General features: G+C 43.1%; 1 protein-coding gene across 2 annotated transcripts in view; it reads right to left on the bottom strand.

The window, feature by feature from the left end:
• Positions 1-14,835, bottom strand: part of SHQ1 (SHQ1, H/ACA ribonucleoprotein assembly factor) — a 121,782-nt gene extending 106,947 nt beyond the window's left edge. For both annotated transcript variants that reach the window (XM_075938646.2, XM_075938647.2), the window contains exons 1-7: positions 14,719-14,835; positions 10,910-11,094; positions 8,610-8,674; positions 7,022-7,144; positions 5,194-5,357; positions 1,659-1,771; positions 64-194 (exon numbers count right to left, since the gene is read on the bottom strand). In XM_075938646.2, coding sequence (XP_075794761.2) covers positions 64-194; positions 1,659-1,771; positions 5,194-5,357; positions 7,022-7,144; positions 8,610-8,674; positions 10,910-11,094; positions 14,719-14,808 — 871 coding nt within the window. In that variant the 5' untranslated portion in view covers positions 14,809-14,835. The remainder of the gene's footprint in view (positions 1-63; positions 195-1,658; positions 1,772-5,193; positions 5,358-7,021; positions 7,145-8,609; positions 8,675-10,909; positions 11,095-14,718) is intronic.
• Positions 14,836-15,293: the final 458 nt, after the last annotated feature.

The raw sequence follows: 15,293 nt of genomic DNA, 5'->3' as shown, positions 1-15,293 counted from the left end.
GTTTTCTGGAACGTAATGTGGAACAGAAGCAATGAAAATTAAACAAAACGTATACACTCTTACCAAATGATGTCTGACTAACATGTTCCTGATTACTTTTTCCCTGGGAAGCCATCTTTTTTGCATAAGCGTCAACCCACCAGGGCTTGTACTTCAAAACATGCTGAATGACTTCATCTTCAAAGAGGTCAGCACTGCAGAAAGAGTTGCTCTGTTATTTATTTCAATGTATAGTAACATATATAAACCCACCAATCCCAGACTCTATAGAGGCATTTGCCCTACACTAAAAACACAATCATATTAAAAACAAACCCAACCAAAATCAGTTTCTGGCCCCAACATCAGAAAATAATTAACCAAAGATTAGATGAAAACCTAAACAATACACCTCCTTTTGCCTTCTTTTTAACAACCCCAAAGCATGTGGAAATAGATGCACAATGTAGCAAGTCCTGAAGGTTAGCAAATTTGGACTGTTTTGGACCAGTTAGGAGGAAATAGTTTCCAAAATTGATAGCTCTTATTGACGTGCCAAGTCTCTGCCCAATTTCTGTGCTCATTCTCAGGACAAAGAGCTCATTAACAAGGGAATGGGATATGAGCAACAAACAGAAGGTGGCTTACACAAAAATGATATTACAGATCTCAGAGAAACACTCTAGAATCCATCTAAAAAGAGATGCTCATGGATCAGGATGGGCTGACTGCCACTGTCACTCAGGAGAAAACAAAGCTACGATGTCTACAGCCTAAAATGCTGGCAAGGATAGGTTACCCTGATGTTTGAGAGGCCAACTATGAAATAATATTCTGTAACTTGCAGCAGCACCAACCCTGCTTTCATGCAGACTGGCCTTTGAGTTTAAAGAGCAGCAAAGCAAGCCTGAAGTGTATGAGCCATGTCTTGTGTTATCACACCTGGGAATACTGTTTGAAGTTTAGTGTTATAAAACTAGGGATGTTAAATATGGATTAACTGAATAGTCACTTAACCTCATTAATTCTTATTTGTTACTCAACTATTCTGTAGACCCCATGGGTGGGACTGACAGCCAGTGTGCTCTAGCCCCACTCCCGAGGAGCCCCCTGCCACTCCACATTGCTGCCTCTGTATTAGAGGCAGCAGCACGGAGTGCCAGGGGGGAGCTGGTCTGTGAGTGGAGCCAGTTTAAAAACCAGCTCCCCTCGCAGACCTGTGTCCCTGCATTAGGCAGCAGCACAGGGTGGCAGCAGCCTGTCTGGAGAGAGAGGTCTGAGCTCCCGGACCCAGTGTGAGCCGGAACTGAGCCAGGCTGCTTGCCTGCCTGGTTCCTAATACTCTTTAAATGCAGAGCCACAGCAGGAGAAGGTCCCAAACCTGACATAAGCCGGGCTGCTGGCCAGTCTATTAAAAAATTTACCGTGGAGGGTTTGGGGGGGAGGCAGGTGAAGAATGCGGGTAGTCGATAGCATTAACCAATAAGCTTTTGCTCATCGGTTAATCAGTTAATCGACAACACTATTACATCACTATATGAGACCAAGGCAAACAAAAAGTAAGCCCGTTTTTTTTTTTCCAAAAGAGATTATAAAATCCATCGTCTATTAGAGAGCAAAATATATTTATTTTAGCTGATGTAAATTCACTTGATCAGGAGAAATAAAGAAGTACCTACAGATAATGATCAGAATCAAATTTGGCAACCTCAGTCTCTAGTCGTTTCTGTCTACGTTCAGCTGCAGGCGTTAAGTCAGGATCCTTAACGTCAATAACGTCACTGAGTTCATCCTGGAAATGTGACAAGAAAAACAGTAAATGAGAGTTTAGAAGCAGTGCTGAACAGTTTACACTAGGGTGAGCTATAAGGATGATAGGAGCCACTACCAACTCTCCCTTACTGAAAAACAGGCCATAATTGCATAATTTGTTTTTATGCACAAATAGTGGAATTACATTTATTTTGTTTTTTAAGACATCAGCCTGAAGTGGAAACAGTAAACAAGGAAATAAAAAAGTTCTTCTCGGGATCCCCTATATGTTACAATTCTACTGTTTTTTTAATCAGAACATATCGGATGTTGAGTTCATTTTGCTTGTATTTTTAAAAAATGGCCAAATGCTGTCAGTGTTTAAAACACTATAAAATCTGCTTCTGCTCCTCTCTTGGTTACAAAAAAAGAGATGCATTCTTTTTCATTAATGCCTCAAACCTTCAATGCTTAATGAAAGCTACTGCTAACAAGGAGCACTTCTCAAACGCTGGGACAAAACCCTAAAGTGGGTCATGAGCCATTTTAGGCTACATCTAAACTACACCCCTCTGTCGGCAGAGAGATGTAAATTAGACGTATCGAAAGTGCAAATAAAGCTAGGATTTAAATATCCCATGCTTCATTTGCATAATGGTGGCCGCCGCTTTTTCCCGAAATGGGGCTTTTCGGAAAAAAACGGCAGTTTAGACAGGGCATTTTTGACAGAAATGCCCCGTTTTGAAAGATCCTGTACTCCTCAAAAAATGAAAAAAAGCGGTGGCCACCGCTATACAAATGAAGCGCAGGATATTTAAATCCTGGCTTCATTTGCACTTTCGATACGTGCACACCCAACAGAGGGGTGTAGTTTAGACATACCCTTAGTGGGGTCGCCAATGCTGGCTTAGGCTTGCTGAGGCCCGTGACCAAAGCTGAAGCCCGAGCCCCACCACCCAGCGCCCAAACGTGACAGCTTCAGCCAGACTTAGTTCACAGGCCTCCTGCCCGGGGCTGAAGCCTTTGGGTTTTAATTCTGGCCCCCTCTCCTGGGGGCATGTAGTAATATATTTTGTCATAAGGGGGTCACAGTGCAATGAAGTTTGAGAATCCCTGCAATAAAGATACAGACAACAATGAAGCATTATTGTTCTTGAAATTTTAGGGCCTCTCCTACAATATGCTGCATATCCCCAACTCCAATGACTTCAACAGTCCTGCCATCTCAAGTGCAGTGTGTTCATACACAAATTGACATTAATATTGAAGTGGGAAATCATCAGTTAATGTGGAATTTCACTGTAAATCACACATTGATAAGACAGTAATATGGGTATAATAAGCATTTCTGTAGGAATTCCATGGCAAAAGACCAATTAATATACATGCTATTAGAACATGAAAGCTTTCCTCCTGATATTACTTCACTTTTCTATTGTAAGACATAATTCACGCAGTAACCACATTATATGGTCTTGGTCTTACAGTTAGAGTTAATAGACCCAGCTAGTACTTCTACCTCTTGGTATCATGCACATAAACAAAACATTAGTAAATCATCTATAAATTACAACAATAATAAATGCTGCATATTTGTGATATCTGCATGTAATCCTTATTCTCTGAGGGCTTGGAATAAGTTAGAGATGAACACAAACAGTCAAGAAACAACAAAACCATTTCATGTATAGTAGCGATGCAGATTTAAGCCTACAATTTAAGACCTGATTCCAGCAAATTGTTCCACACATGTAGATCCCTGTACCTGAGCAGATTCCACTGACTTTACAAAGTTTACCCAAGCAGAACAACTTGGAGGACCGGGGTCAAAGCAGGCATGTAAAACCCTGTTTAATTAGTTAACCGGTTAAATGATATGTTTAACCGGTTCACCATTTAAACAGGCTAGCGGGAGGTTGCTCCAGGCGGGATAGAGCACCCCTGCCTGTGGTATGCCTGGATCAGGCTGCTCCGGCCGGGCTGGTATGCCCACCCCTCACCTGCAGCAGGCGCTGTGGGACTGAAGCAGACACCTGCACTCAGTGGTGGGTGATGATTGATTCCAACCTATTCCAGAATTTAAACTGCCCTTATACTTACAAAGTTGTTTTCTAATATCTAATCCAAATCACCCTTGTTTAACATGAAGACAACTTCCGGCTTCATTTCAGTGGACATAAAGAATAGATGATCACCATATTCTCTATAGTAATCTTTAAGATATTTGAAGACTTACCAGATCCCCTCCCTCAATTTTCTTTTCTCAGGACTACACTGGGCAAGGTTTTGTAACCTTTCCATAAAAGTCAAAGGGGTAGCCAAGTTAGTCTGTAACAGGAAAAACTTAAAAAACAGCAAACAGTCTGGTAGCACTTTAAAGACTAACAAAACATGTTGATGGTATCATGAGCTTTCGTGGGCACAGCCCTTCTTCTTGGTGTCATGAAGAACTGGGCTGTGCTCACAAAAGCTCACGATAGCATCAACATGTTTTGTTAGTCTTTAAAGTGCTACCAGACCATTTGTTGTTTTTTAAGTTTTTTCCATAAAAGTCAGGTTTTCTAAACCTTTTATCACTTTTGTAGCTCTTCTCTATACTCCCTCTAATTTGCTCACACCTTTTTTAAATTGTGAAACCCCAAATTGGACACAATGCTGAATGGAGTGGAGCAATGATATCCTGTGTCTTACCTATAGCGCTCTATGGGGGTATTAACAGGAATATCAGCCATTTTTGCAACTGTATCATATTGTCAGCTCAATTTGGGGATCAATTTGTGATCCACTACACCTTCCACATCCCTTTCAGCAGTACTACTGCCTATCCAATTATTCCCCATTTTGTAGTTGTGCAATTGATTTGTTCTTCTCAAAGTGCAGTACTCTTCTCATATTTACTAAATGTCACTGTATTGTTTTCAGATCAACTCTCCAACTTATCCAAGTTATTTTGAATTCTAATCTTGTCCTCCAAAGGGCTTGTAACACCTCCCAGCTTGGTGTCACCTATAAATTTAAAAAGCATACCCTCTACTCTAGTAACCAAGCCATTAGTGAAAACACAATAGTAGCAGAAACAGGAAGCAATGCCTGTGGAAACTCACTAGATATGTCCTGCCACTTTAACCACAAAACATGGAGAAGTACCTTTTGAGTATAGTCTTTCAACCTGTTATGTACCCACCTTACAATATTCTCATCTAGACCACATTTCATGAGTTTGCTTATGAGAATATTAGATAGGACTGTGTCAAAAACCTTACTAAATATCAAGATATACAATATCTTCTGCTTCCCACTTTCCCCTACGTCAGTAACCCTGTCAAAGGAAGAAATTAGGTTGCTAAATTTACCACGTGAAACATTATTGCACTGACTTCACGTCCAGTTAAAATCAGAATGCCAGGCCATACCTAACACTAAAAGTGGCTGCTATAAAGTTTATAAAGAATAATAACACACCTGTAATCGTCGGAAAACTCCTGATTTTAAATTTCCAAACCCATAACAGCATTGTAAAGGTGAAGTGCTTTCTGTAGACTGATCATAAGGGGTCTGTTCAATTTCCCAGTCAAATTCTTCCTCTTCCTCTTCCTCTTCCTCCTCAGCTAGCTCAGCTGAGGTGCCTAGAAATGTTTTGTATCATACAAAGAAAAGGATCTCAAAGTTACACTTTGACTAAATTACCAGCTAATAAAAAGATTACTCTGAATCTATGAACCAGACTTTTTTTGCTTGACTAATGTTTTAAACAATTAGAAAAGCTGTTCTAGGATCTGAGCATCCTATAATTTCTACAGAAAGGAAGGAAAATGGAAGCTCAACAAAGGGTTTTGTAACATTAACAGATTTCTGCAATAGAAAAGTCTGTATTAATATATCTCCTGCTGACTAGATTTCTTTTGTCTTCAAAATGGCAATATCGATCTTGGCAACAAATACAAATGATGGTTACAGAGTTCAATGCCATTTGTAAAAGCCATATAAACTACTGGAGGTGAATTTAGTAGTTGTACAAATAAGTATCATTTAGGTACCCAACGGATAAGTAGATATTCACTGTGTGAATATGTGTGGCCCAAATGCCTATATACAATGTAGATCCATATTCTTCTTAGCTAGTGAAAGCCTGTTGGTAAATTCTCAATGTCAATACACACATCAGGAGTGCAAAACACCAAGTGGTGATGTTAGTTCTGAGGAAATTCTAACATCACATGCATGTGCAGAATTCATGTCCCTCACAGAATTTTTGTTTTGGTCTGCAGAAAATACATTCTGGCAGAGAGGTGCTACAGTTGGGCTTTCACTGACCACGGGCTGCTGTGGCACCAGCTTCCCAGCTCCCACCCCTGAAGCATCAGGCCAGGCTCCCAGCTAGGGATGTAAAAGAGTAGTTGATTATTTGACTAGTCACATTTCCCCCCAGCACACTGCCTTTATATCAGAGGCAGAAAAGGAGGGGGAGAAAGAAGCAGGAGCCGGTGCTGGGAAGAGCCAGCTTAAAAGCCGGTTCCCCCTAGCACCATCTCTGCGGTGCATGGGGTGCAAGGGAGACAGACACACAGCAGTTCAGACACGGTGCGAGCCAGCTCTGCTCAGTCCCAAGTCGCAGAACTATCCCACTGCATCTCTGCCTTTAAAATGTATTAAGAGCCAGGTGGCTATTACTACATTTAAAAGGCAGAATCACAGTGGTCTTGGGAGCCAGAACGAGGTGGGACTGCTCAGTCCCAGCTTGTGCCAGCTCCAAGAGCTACCCCCGCTGCAGCTCTGCAGAGCACTAATAGTGTAGTCAATACAAATTGTATCAACTATACAATTAGTCAAATGCCCACTCCTTAACATCCTTATTTCCCCCACCCCATCCCACCCCGGAATTGAGCCAGTCTCCCTCTTCCCCCCCACCTCTGCAGTGTGTGGGGACTCTCTGATCCTAAAACATCCATGGTCCATTGCTGAACCAGATAATCCTGGTTAATAGACATGCAACCTATACTATAATTTATAACGGACCAGATATTTTGGCATAAAAGCAGCAGGAGAATCTTAAAACGCTACACATCATACAAACTCTATGGGGGAACAAAATATTAATAAGTATTAGATATTTTGAAAGAATTCAAATATAACTCTTATAAAATACTTTCTCAAAGCATGTAAACATGTAACGCACATCATATAAGGGAAGTTTTCTTGCTTATAAATTCACCTCACAAACTCAAACAAAGAATCATACAAGTTAAAACTTTTAAAATATATTGTATTTACCAATGTCAAATAATCATACCTATCTCTTCCACTAATGGTTTAACTGATCTTGCTTTCTTCTGTGCTAACAGAGCTGTTAGCATGTCCAACCCATCAAAATACTGACCGGGAGTCTCTTTAGGCAGTTGAACTGTAAAAACACCTTGAAAGAAAAATTAGAATTTGGGTTAGATGTATAACCATTTAAAAGGAACAGTGTGTAAAACCAACATCCAACCATTTTTCCAAATTAAAGCTAAATATCTAGGAAGTTATTTGGGTGTATTTCATCCAGGATACATGCAACTAAAATTTTCAGTGTGTTCATCTCTATGCATTTTTAGAGTCAACCTGGCTATATATATATTCACAAAAATGAGATAATTTTTTCAAAAAAACGACAAAAGCTGCATCACTATCGTTTATGGTGTTATCTTGACATAGCTCATAATGAAAATAGATTAAGTACATTTTTATTTTTAAACCTTTTTCCCCTAATATAATCAACCATGAGATTAAAGAAAGACACATTGAATATTCTGATGAATATTTTGTGTCACGTATATAAACATCCCTTTGGAAGTAGCAGATTGTATCTTAATAAGCCAAGGTCTTAGTTACAAAACATATTCTTGTGGGGTTGTTTTGTTAATTGAATAAATTGTTGAACCAGATAGTTTACAATTTTAAACCCCAATGGTGCAGTCATTTTCACACTGGCAGATATTGTACTTACATCTGCACAAAGTCCCACAGCAATCAATGGGCAATGCACAGAGCTCAACACAGATCTAATTACTAAAGCCAGGCATTAAATGAGGGATAGGGAACTTTTTTGGGGTCTGGGGCCACTGACCCACAGGAAAAAAAAATCAGTAAAGGATCACACACAAGAAGCAAAAAAACCCCAAAAAACCCTCACAAACGTGGCCCCCAACTAAGGAGAAAGACACTCCCCACATTCCCCTTGCTGACCGGAGCCTAGGGGGGCCAGCTTAGTAGGTTTGTGTGTGCTCCAGCCCTGCGGGGGGTGCGGTACAGGGGGGCTAGAGCACCAACACAGATTCCCCAAAGCTGGAGGGGCTCTGAGCCTCAGAGGCCAGACTCAGGGGCCCTGGGCCTGAGGTTCCCCAGCCCTGCATTAAATTGTGTAAGGGCTGGATGGGCTACTGATCTTGGTTCAGTGACTTATATCGTTATGTCACATTTGAAGAAACCATATACCCAGACCTTCCTTTAATAGGAACATTATGATCTATAGCCATGAAGAATTTATTCTTCAATAAAGAAAGCTCTATTATGAGAGCCCTGTCTCTCCTGGTTGGTCACACAATGTCCTTTCAGTATATGAACACCAGGATCTGGCTCTACATGTCAGATAGGAACACAGTATGGAAATGTTATTACCTTCCTTATTTTTAGTTAATATTTGTTTTGGTAAAATATGTAAAATAAAATACTCTGATCTACAGATTTTAAAATGTATCCAAAACCAGGAGGAATTCCAATTAAACATGCTTTGTTGAAACTAAACTAAAAATTCTGTATAATTACAATACAGAAAAAGGCACATTGGTAGAGCTCATGTCATGTTTTAATAATAAAAAAAGAACATTATTAACTAATACCTTTGTCCACATTGTAAGATGCTTTTTCTCTTCCATCTTCTACAATTCTTCCAGGAAGAGTTAGCCTATGGACAAAGATGACATGTCTTATCAAATGCCTGATTTTATCATTCAGACTAATAGCACAATCAAAAAAACTGTATGGCACATCCCGCAAGTAGTACAGGGGATTTAACTACATGACTCGCATTGATTTTAATGGAGATTATGCAGTTAAAGCCCTATGTTCTACTTTGAAAGTTTACCCCCATATATTAATGAAATAGATCAGCATATGAGAGAATTTGATGCTCCTGTTTTCCCATTACAGAGAAGACAGCCTCAACACTATATGAAACAGGTAAAGGATTTTGCTATATCAAGAAATGAAGAGAGATGACCCAAAAGGGAAAGAAAATCTAAAACAACAGAAGAATTTTTTAACTGATATACTACTGTCCACGCACCTAATCAACCCCATTTATGGTATATGAACATGTACAAGAGATAAGAACTGGTGCTTGATGTTTCCATACCAAGAGAAAGAAGGCCACATTAAGTGAGACCAACGGTCCGTGTAGCCCAGTATTGTGTCTTCCAAAGGTGGACAATGCCAGGTGCCGCAGAAGGAACGAACAGAATTGGTAACCAACAAGTGATCCACCCCGTCACCCATTCCCAGCTTCTGACAAACAGAGGCTAGGGACACCATTTCTTCCCATTAAGAACGTAAAATCCCATTTAATTAGTTAACTAGTTAAATGATGTTTCCAGGGACAAGCGGGGAGCGGGGGAGGCTGGAGGGGTCCCCCCAACCACAGAGAGGGGCTTCTCCAGCTGGGCTAGAGTGTCCCTATCTGCAGCAAGGCTGGGCCGGGCCCGCCATAGAGAGGGGATGTTCCAGCCAAGCTGGAGTGCCTCTGCCCCAGTGTGCCAGGCTGGGCCCAATGTGGATGAGGGCTGCTCTAGCCAGAGTAGAGCAGCCTCCTGACCACGGCTGGCCCCGCAGGGCTGGAGCAGCCGCCATTGGTTACCCTCCCAAAACCGAAACCCATTGGAGTCGTGCTGGCGTACCCTCTAAGCCACTCCTGACTCTGCCACTCAGATGGGCAGCCCCTAAGAGCTCCAGAGGCAGCCCTTAAATAAGCTGCTGTTTCTGGGCAGACCTAGGTCACTTGTCTGCCTGATTTTCCCACCAAAACACCAAAAGAGCCCTGAGGGGAGGAGAGAGAAGGGTGGCCAAGATGGAGCCCATGTTGTTGTGTGGACTTTTACAAAATGGCATACACATGTTATTGATTACTGGAACTTTCCCCCTACACCCTGCCCTAGGTAGGCTCTGCAGGGCTGGTGCAGCCCCCTGCCCTAGGCAGGCCCCACAGGGCTGGAGCAGCCCCCATTGGTTAACCATAACTAGTAAATCATTAACATCTCTACTGCCCATCCTGGTTAATAGCCATTGATGGACCTAAATTCATGGAGGATATCTAGTTTTTTTTTAATCCTGTTCCTGTTCAAGTTCTGGTCTTCACAACATCCTCTGGCAAGGAGTTCCACACACTGACTGTGCACTGTGTGAAGAAATACTTTCTTTTATTTTAAACCTGCTGCCTATACATTTCATTTGGTGACCCCTAGTTCTTGTGTTATGGGAACAAGTAAATAACTTTTCCTTATTTACTTTCTCCATACCAGTAATGATTTTATAGACCTCTATTGTATCCCCCCTTATTTGTCCCTTTTTCAAGCTGAGAAGTCCTAGTCTTATTAATCTCTCCTCATATGGCAGACTTTGCATACCCCTAATCATTTTTGTTGCCCTTTTCTGATTTTCTTTCCAGTGCCAAGATATCTTTTTTGAGAAAGTGACCACCTCTGCATGTAATATTCAAGATGTGGCCATACCATGAATTTATATAGAGGCAATAAAATGTTCTCTATTCCTTTTTCATGATTCTGAAAAAGGAAAGAGTCATTAAAATTAGAAGATACTAATACAGACCAAGGGTTGTCAAACTTTTCCAGTGTGGATGACCTCTTATTACTGAAATTGTTTCATGGACCTTCTATGCCATTCACGACTGCATTAGTTGTCCTACATGAAAAAGTAATACCTGTAAAGTATTTAAAATATTGTATCTTCTTTACATGTGATTTAGGAGCTGGAAACAAGAAGATAACCAGCACCATATAACCAGACAGCTCTCTGCAGACCACAGGATAGAAAATACAATGTTCTGTGAGACAAAGAAAAAATTCATTCTCTTTTCAGTATTTTTCGTTTATGAAGTTCAAGGTTTTAAAATCGCTACATTACTTGCCTGAGAAAGTAAGGCTTAGCATAAAATTTAAAATCCTTTCCCTCGAAATATATATCAAACTCAGAAACTCTGGCATAAGGTACACTGATTGTTATAGTCAGAAAATCTGGATCCTGGCTCAGTTCAAATGCTGGAGTTATCATGATGAATTCATCTGGACAAGCAACCACAATCCCTGATAAGTCCTATTGAAAAAAGGATAAAAAGAAAAAAAGATAGTCTTAATAAAAGAAAAGAGCTACAAAAACACCATGAAGCAAGAACATTTAAGCTTGGAGGTGAATGTGGTATCTCCTATACACCCATGAACAGAACACCTAAGAACAAAAGAACTGTTTACATTTTCATTTTCATTGTCAAGAATTGTAAAATGTAATACATTTGGTTCCTATTTATAGCGCTTTAATCAAGTCAAGAAGATTAAAATACTTATGGTGTTTAAGTATCAATCATATTCAGTATATAAACCTCACAGTGCTAAGTTCTGATTAATTAACTACTTCTAATAATCACGTTAATGGAGAAACAACAAAGAGTTTTTCATTTTAAAAAGAAAAGACATTCCAGCTATTTGTTGTTGGTCGGTTGGTTGGCTGTTTGCTTTTTTATACACTTATACAATGTGAAAAACCCTGAGCCCTAACCACTTCATGATTAAAACATGGTGGAAGTAGTACAGTCCATTACATATGAAGATGGTGGTAACTGACCAATTTATTGATGCTTCCACTATATAACTAATTATTATAATCAGACTTGGATATAATTCAATATACAATATAGGGATGTTAAAATTAGATTAATCGACTATTTGATTAGTTGTTAAGGGCGCATCCACTTGGAAATGTAGCAAGAGCCCACCCAGCTATTGCTACGTTTCAAAGAGCAGCATTCCACATCTGAAATGTAGAAGACCCCCAGCAGGGTCTCTTGTGCATCTCAAAGACTGAAATGCCCATGTGGAGCCTGGGGCCAGTGGGGAGTCTACCGCTGACCCCAGGCTTCATGTGGGGGCTTCCACTTTGAAATGTACAAGAGCCCTAGTAGGGACGCGTGTACATTTAAAAGGTGGAAGGCCGCCGCTGCGCCCCGCCTCCTCCCACGAAACTGAAGGAAATCGGCTTTTAAGCCGGCTTTTGCCAGTACCCTTCTCTTCCTCCCCTCACTCTTTGCTGCCACTTTCTGATAGCCCTGGAGGGGGCTCTTGTATATTTCAAAGGCAGAAGTGCACTTCTATTCCAAAGTTCAAAATTAGCATGCCCCTTCCGAAGAAGGGGCCAGTGTAGACGTAGCCCTGCAGACAAGAAAATACCATGGATCTGAATACATGCTAGATATTTCATTTCTCCTCTTTGCAACTTCCCTCACTTTAAATACCATATATTGCAGTATTTCTCAACCTTTTCTTTTAATAAAGTACTCCTTTTAAAAAAATATATATATAAGTACCCCTAGTACCTACAGTTTTTAGATACACAATTTTTTTTCTACCATTGCAGCACATTTATTTAAACAACTTAATCATAGCTGGGTGGGTGATGAAATTTTGAGGTGTAAAAAGTACAAAAATAATAAAGCGCTGTAAAACTGAAAACAAAAATTCAGTTTTCTCCAAATTTCAGTTGTGTTAATGTACTGCCCAGACTTCTCTCGAGTACCCCATGGCTACGTCTACACTGGCATGATTTTCCGAAAATGCTTTTAAAGGAAAGTTTTCCGTTAAAAGCATTTTCGGAAAAATCGTGTCTAGATTGGCAGGATGCTTTTCCGCAAAAACACTTTTTGCGGAAAAGCGTCCGTGGCCAATCTAGATGTGGTTTTTCGCAAAAAAGCCCCGATCACCATTTTCGCGATCGGGGCTTTTTTGCGGAAAACAGTACTATGCTGTCTACACTGGTCCTTTTGCGCAAAAGTCTTTCGGAAAAAGACTTATTCCCGAACAGGAGCAACATAGTATTTCCGGAAAAGCACTGATGATTTTACATGAGATCGTCAGTGCTTTTCCGGAAATTCAAGCGGCCAGTGTAGACAGCTGGAAAGTTTTTCCACAAAATCAGATGATTTTGCGGAAAAACTTGCCAGTCTAGACACAGCCCATGAGTACTCGTACCACTGGTTGAGAAACACTGCTATATAATACCTGTCTGAGGAGTGCGTTAGCTCAAAGATAAGGATCCATCAGGTCTAGTTCATTTCCCACCAATGTAGGATTGGCTTCTACAATGAGTTTATTCTGTGCTTTGTCCAAGCAAGTTCAAAATCTGTAACACCACTGCGTTTCCAGTGCATTATGGTGAAATACCTCTGTACCTTATATGGGATGGGGTTCACACAGAGAAAAAGGCTTTTTTAAATTCTCACCCTTATCATTATGACATGATTTTTCAGTTTCCGCACTTAATTGACAGTCAGTTGCTGGGATGCATTGTAAATGTGCTTTTAAATTAAAACCTTGGGTTTGCACACACAGAGAAGCCAGGCTACTTCAACTAGACCCTACAGTTGGAACTGTACAACCCCCATTGTGTGGATGCCACTACGCCACTATAGCTATTCCCCTATGTGAGACTAGGTATACCAGGACATGCAATTTTCTAAGTGTCATCTGCATCCATGCTAGTGGATGGGGTGAAGCTTCACTGGACTAAAGCCACTTCACAATTCTGTGATCACACCTCAGGGTTGTGCCTGTACAACATTATTATTCAAAGCAATGAGGGGAGTAAGGCAGCGAAATCCCCACCTTGCTGCTTCACACTAAAAATGGAATTTCTATTGGCTACTGGACAGGCACTTCCACATTCCTCCTCTGAAATGTACAAAAGCCCCAGTAGGGTCTCTTGTGTATTTCAAAGCCATAGAGCCCTGGGTCAGGAGGGGTCTCCCCAGCTGACCCAGGTTCCACACAGCATTTCCAAGGGGCAGAGCCATGAAGCACTGCATCAGCGGAGGACTCCAGGTTCTGGGGAAATGCCACGTGGAACCGGGAGTCAGCTGGGGAGTCCCCATCTGACCCAGGGCTGCACAGCACTTGGGCATTTTAAAGAGGCAGCACCACACAGATGAGACGCATATCAGCTGTGCAGAGGCTGCCCCTTTGAAAGGCTGCCTTGAGGTTGCAAAGTGCAGCATGGCACAGCTGATCCACAGCTCAGCTGTGCAGCCCTGCTGCTTTGCCACCTCCATATCAGAGAGGCATGGGGGGGGGAGGGCAATCAACTATTCTAGGGACTATCGGATAAGCAAATGCTTATCAGCAGGGCTCGCCCCCCTCGCCAGCCGCACCGTTCTGCACATGCACCAATTGCTCTGCGCCGGCTCTGCTGGGTCATAATCTACTCAAGACGGTGACTAGATGACACGATTTGTGGAGCCCTGCTTGTCCGATAGTCGAGCAGCCCTTAACAGCCTTACTTCACCCCGACGCCTCAAGGCTCCCCAGCGGGCGAGGAGCGGGAGCTGCGTGGGGGGGGGGGGCGCCAAGCACGGGGCGGGTGCTGAGGGGGGAGACGGGACACGCGGCGGGGGGGGGGGGTCTCAGCTCCCGCTGGTGTGTAGGGCCCCGGTGCACTGCAGGGAGGGGGGAGAAAGGGCAGGACGCTGATCACGGGGGGGGGCGGGGGGGAGTCGAGTGGGCCTGTCCAGCGGGAGGGGCAGTCCGGGGGGGGCGGGGCGGTGAGAGTCGATCTGTCTCTGCGGGGGGGGGTGAGGATGGGGGGGGTCTGTGTGTCCGCCTGTGTGTGGCGGGAAGTGGGGGGGGGGGGGGGCAGCGCGCACCCGCCCCCAGCCCTGCCCGAGCCGCCACTTACTGCGGCGGCGCCTCCTCGCCCGCACGTGGGCCCCGGCTGCGAGCTGCCCGCCCGTGACCCGGAAACACTTGGCGAGGGGCGGGGGAACATGGCCAAGGAGCGCGGGTAGGGGGCGGGACTAGTGGAAACTCCTCCCCCTCTGAGGGACTGGGGCCGCCCCGCCCCCTGCGCCTTTCTCCCAGGGGGCTCCGCCCCGACTTACTGCGCTGCTGCTCGGCGCCGCCCGCGCCGGAAACAGGACAACGTGGAGCTGCCTGGCTAACCTGGGCAGCCGGGTTCGCTGCTGCCCCAGCGCACAGGGGCTGCAGTGGCCCCGCCAGTGGGATTCAGAGCCGGCTCCTCAGTTCGCTGCCCAGGCTCCCCTGCCACTAGGACAAGGCTAAACTTGGCCGCTTTCAGCAACTAGGTGGCTGGCACCCACCTTCCCCCTGACACCAGCCACCCTTTCCCCCTCCCCTGGGTGCCACGGGGCTGTCTGTAATATGCTTTGAGCCGGCATGGAAAGTACCATCATTAGTCCATTAACAAAAAACAGCATTACAGCACTTGGCTGCAAAGTGAAGCACCCAAAAATG

Source organism: Pelodiscus sinensis, chromosome 11 (assembly GCF_052426305.1).
Source record: "Pelodiscus sinensis isolate ZL-2025 chromosome 11, ASM5242630v1, whole genome shotgun sequence".
NCBI classification, from domain to species: domain Eukaryota; kingdom Metazoa; phylum Chordata; order Testudines; family Trionychidae; genus Pelodiscus; species Pelodiscus sinensis.
This window is presented reverse-complemented; position numbering and strand designations above follow the sequence as displayed.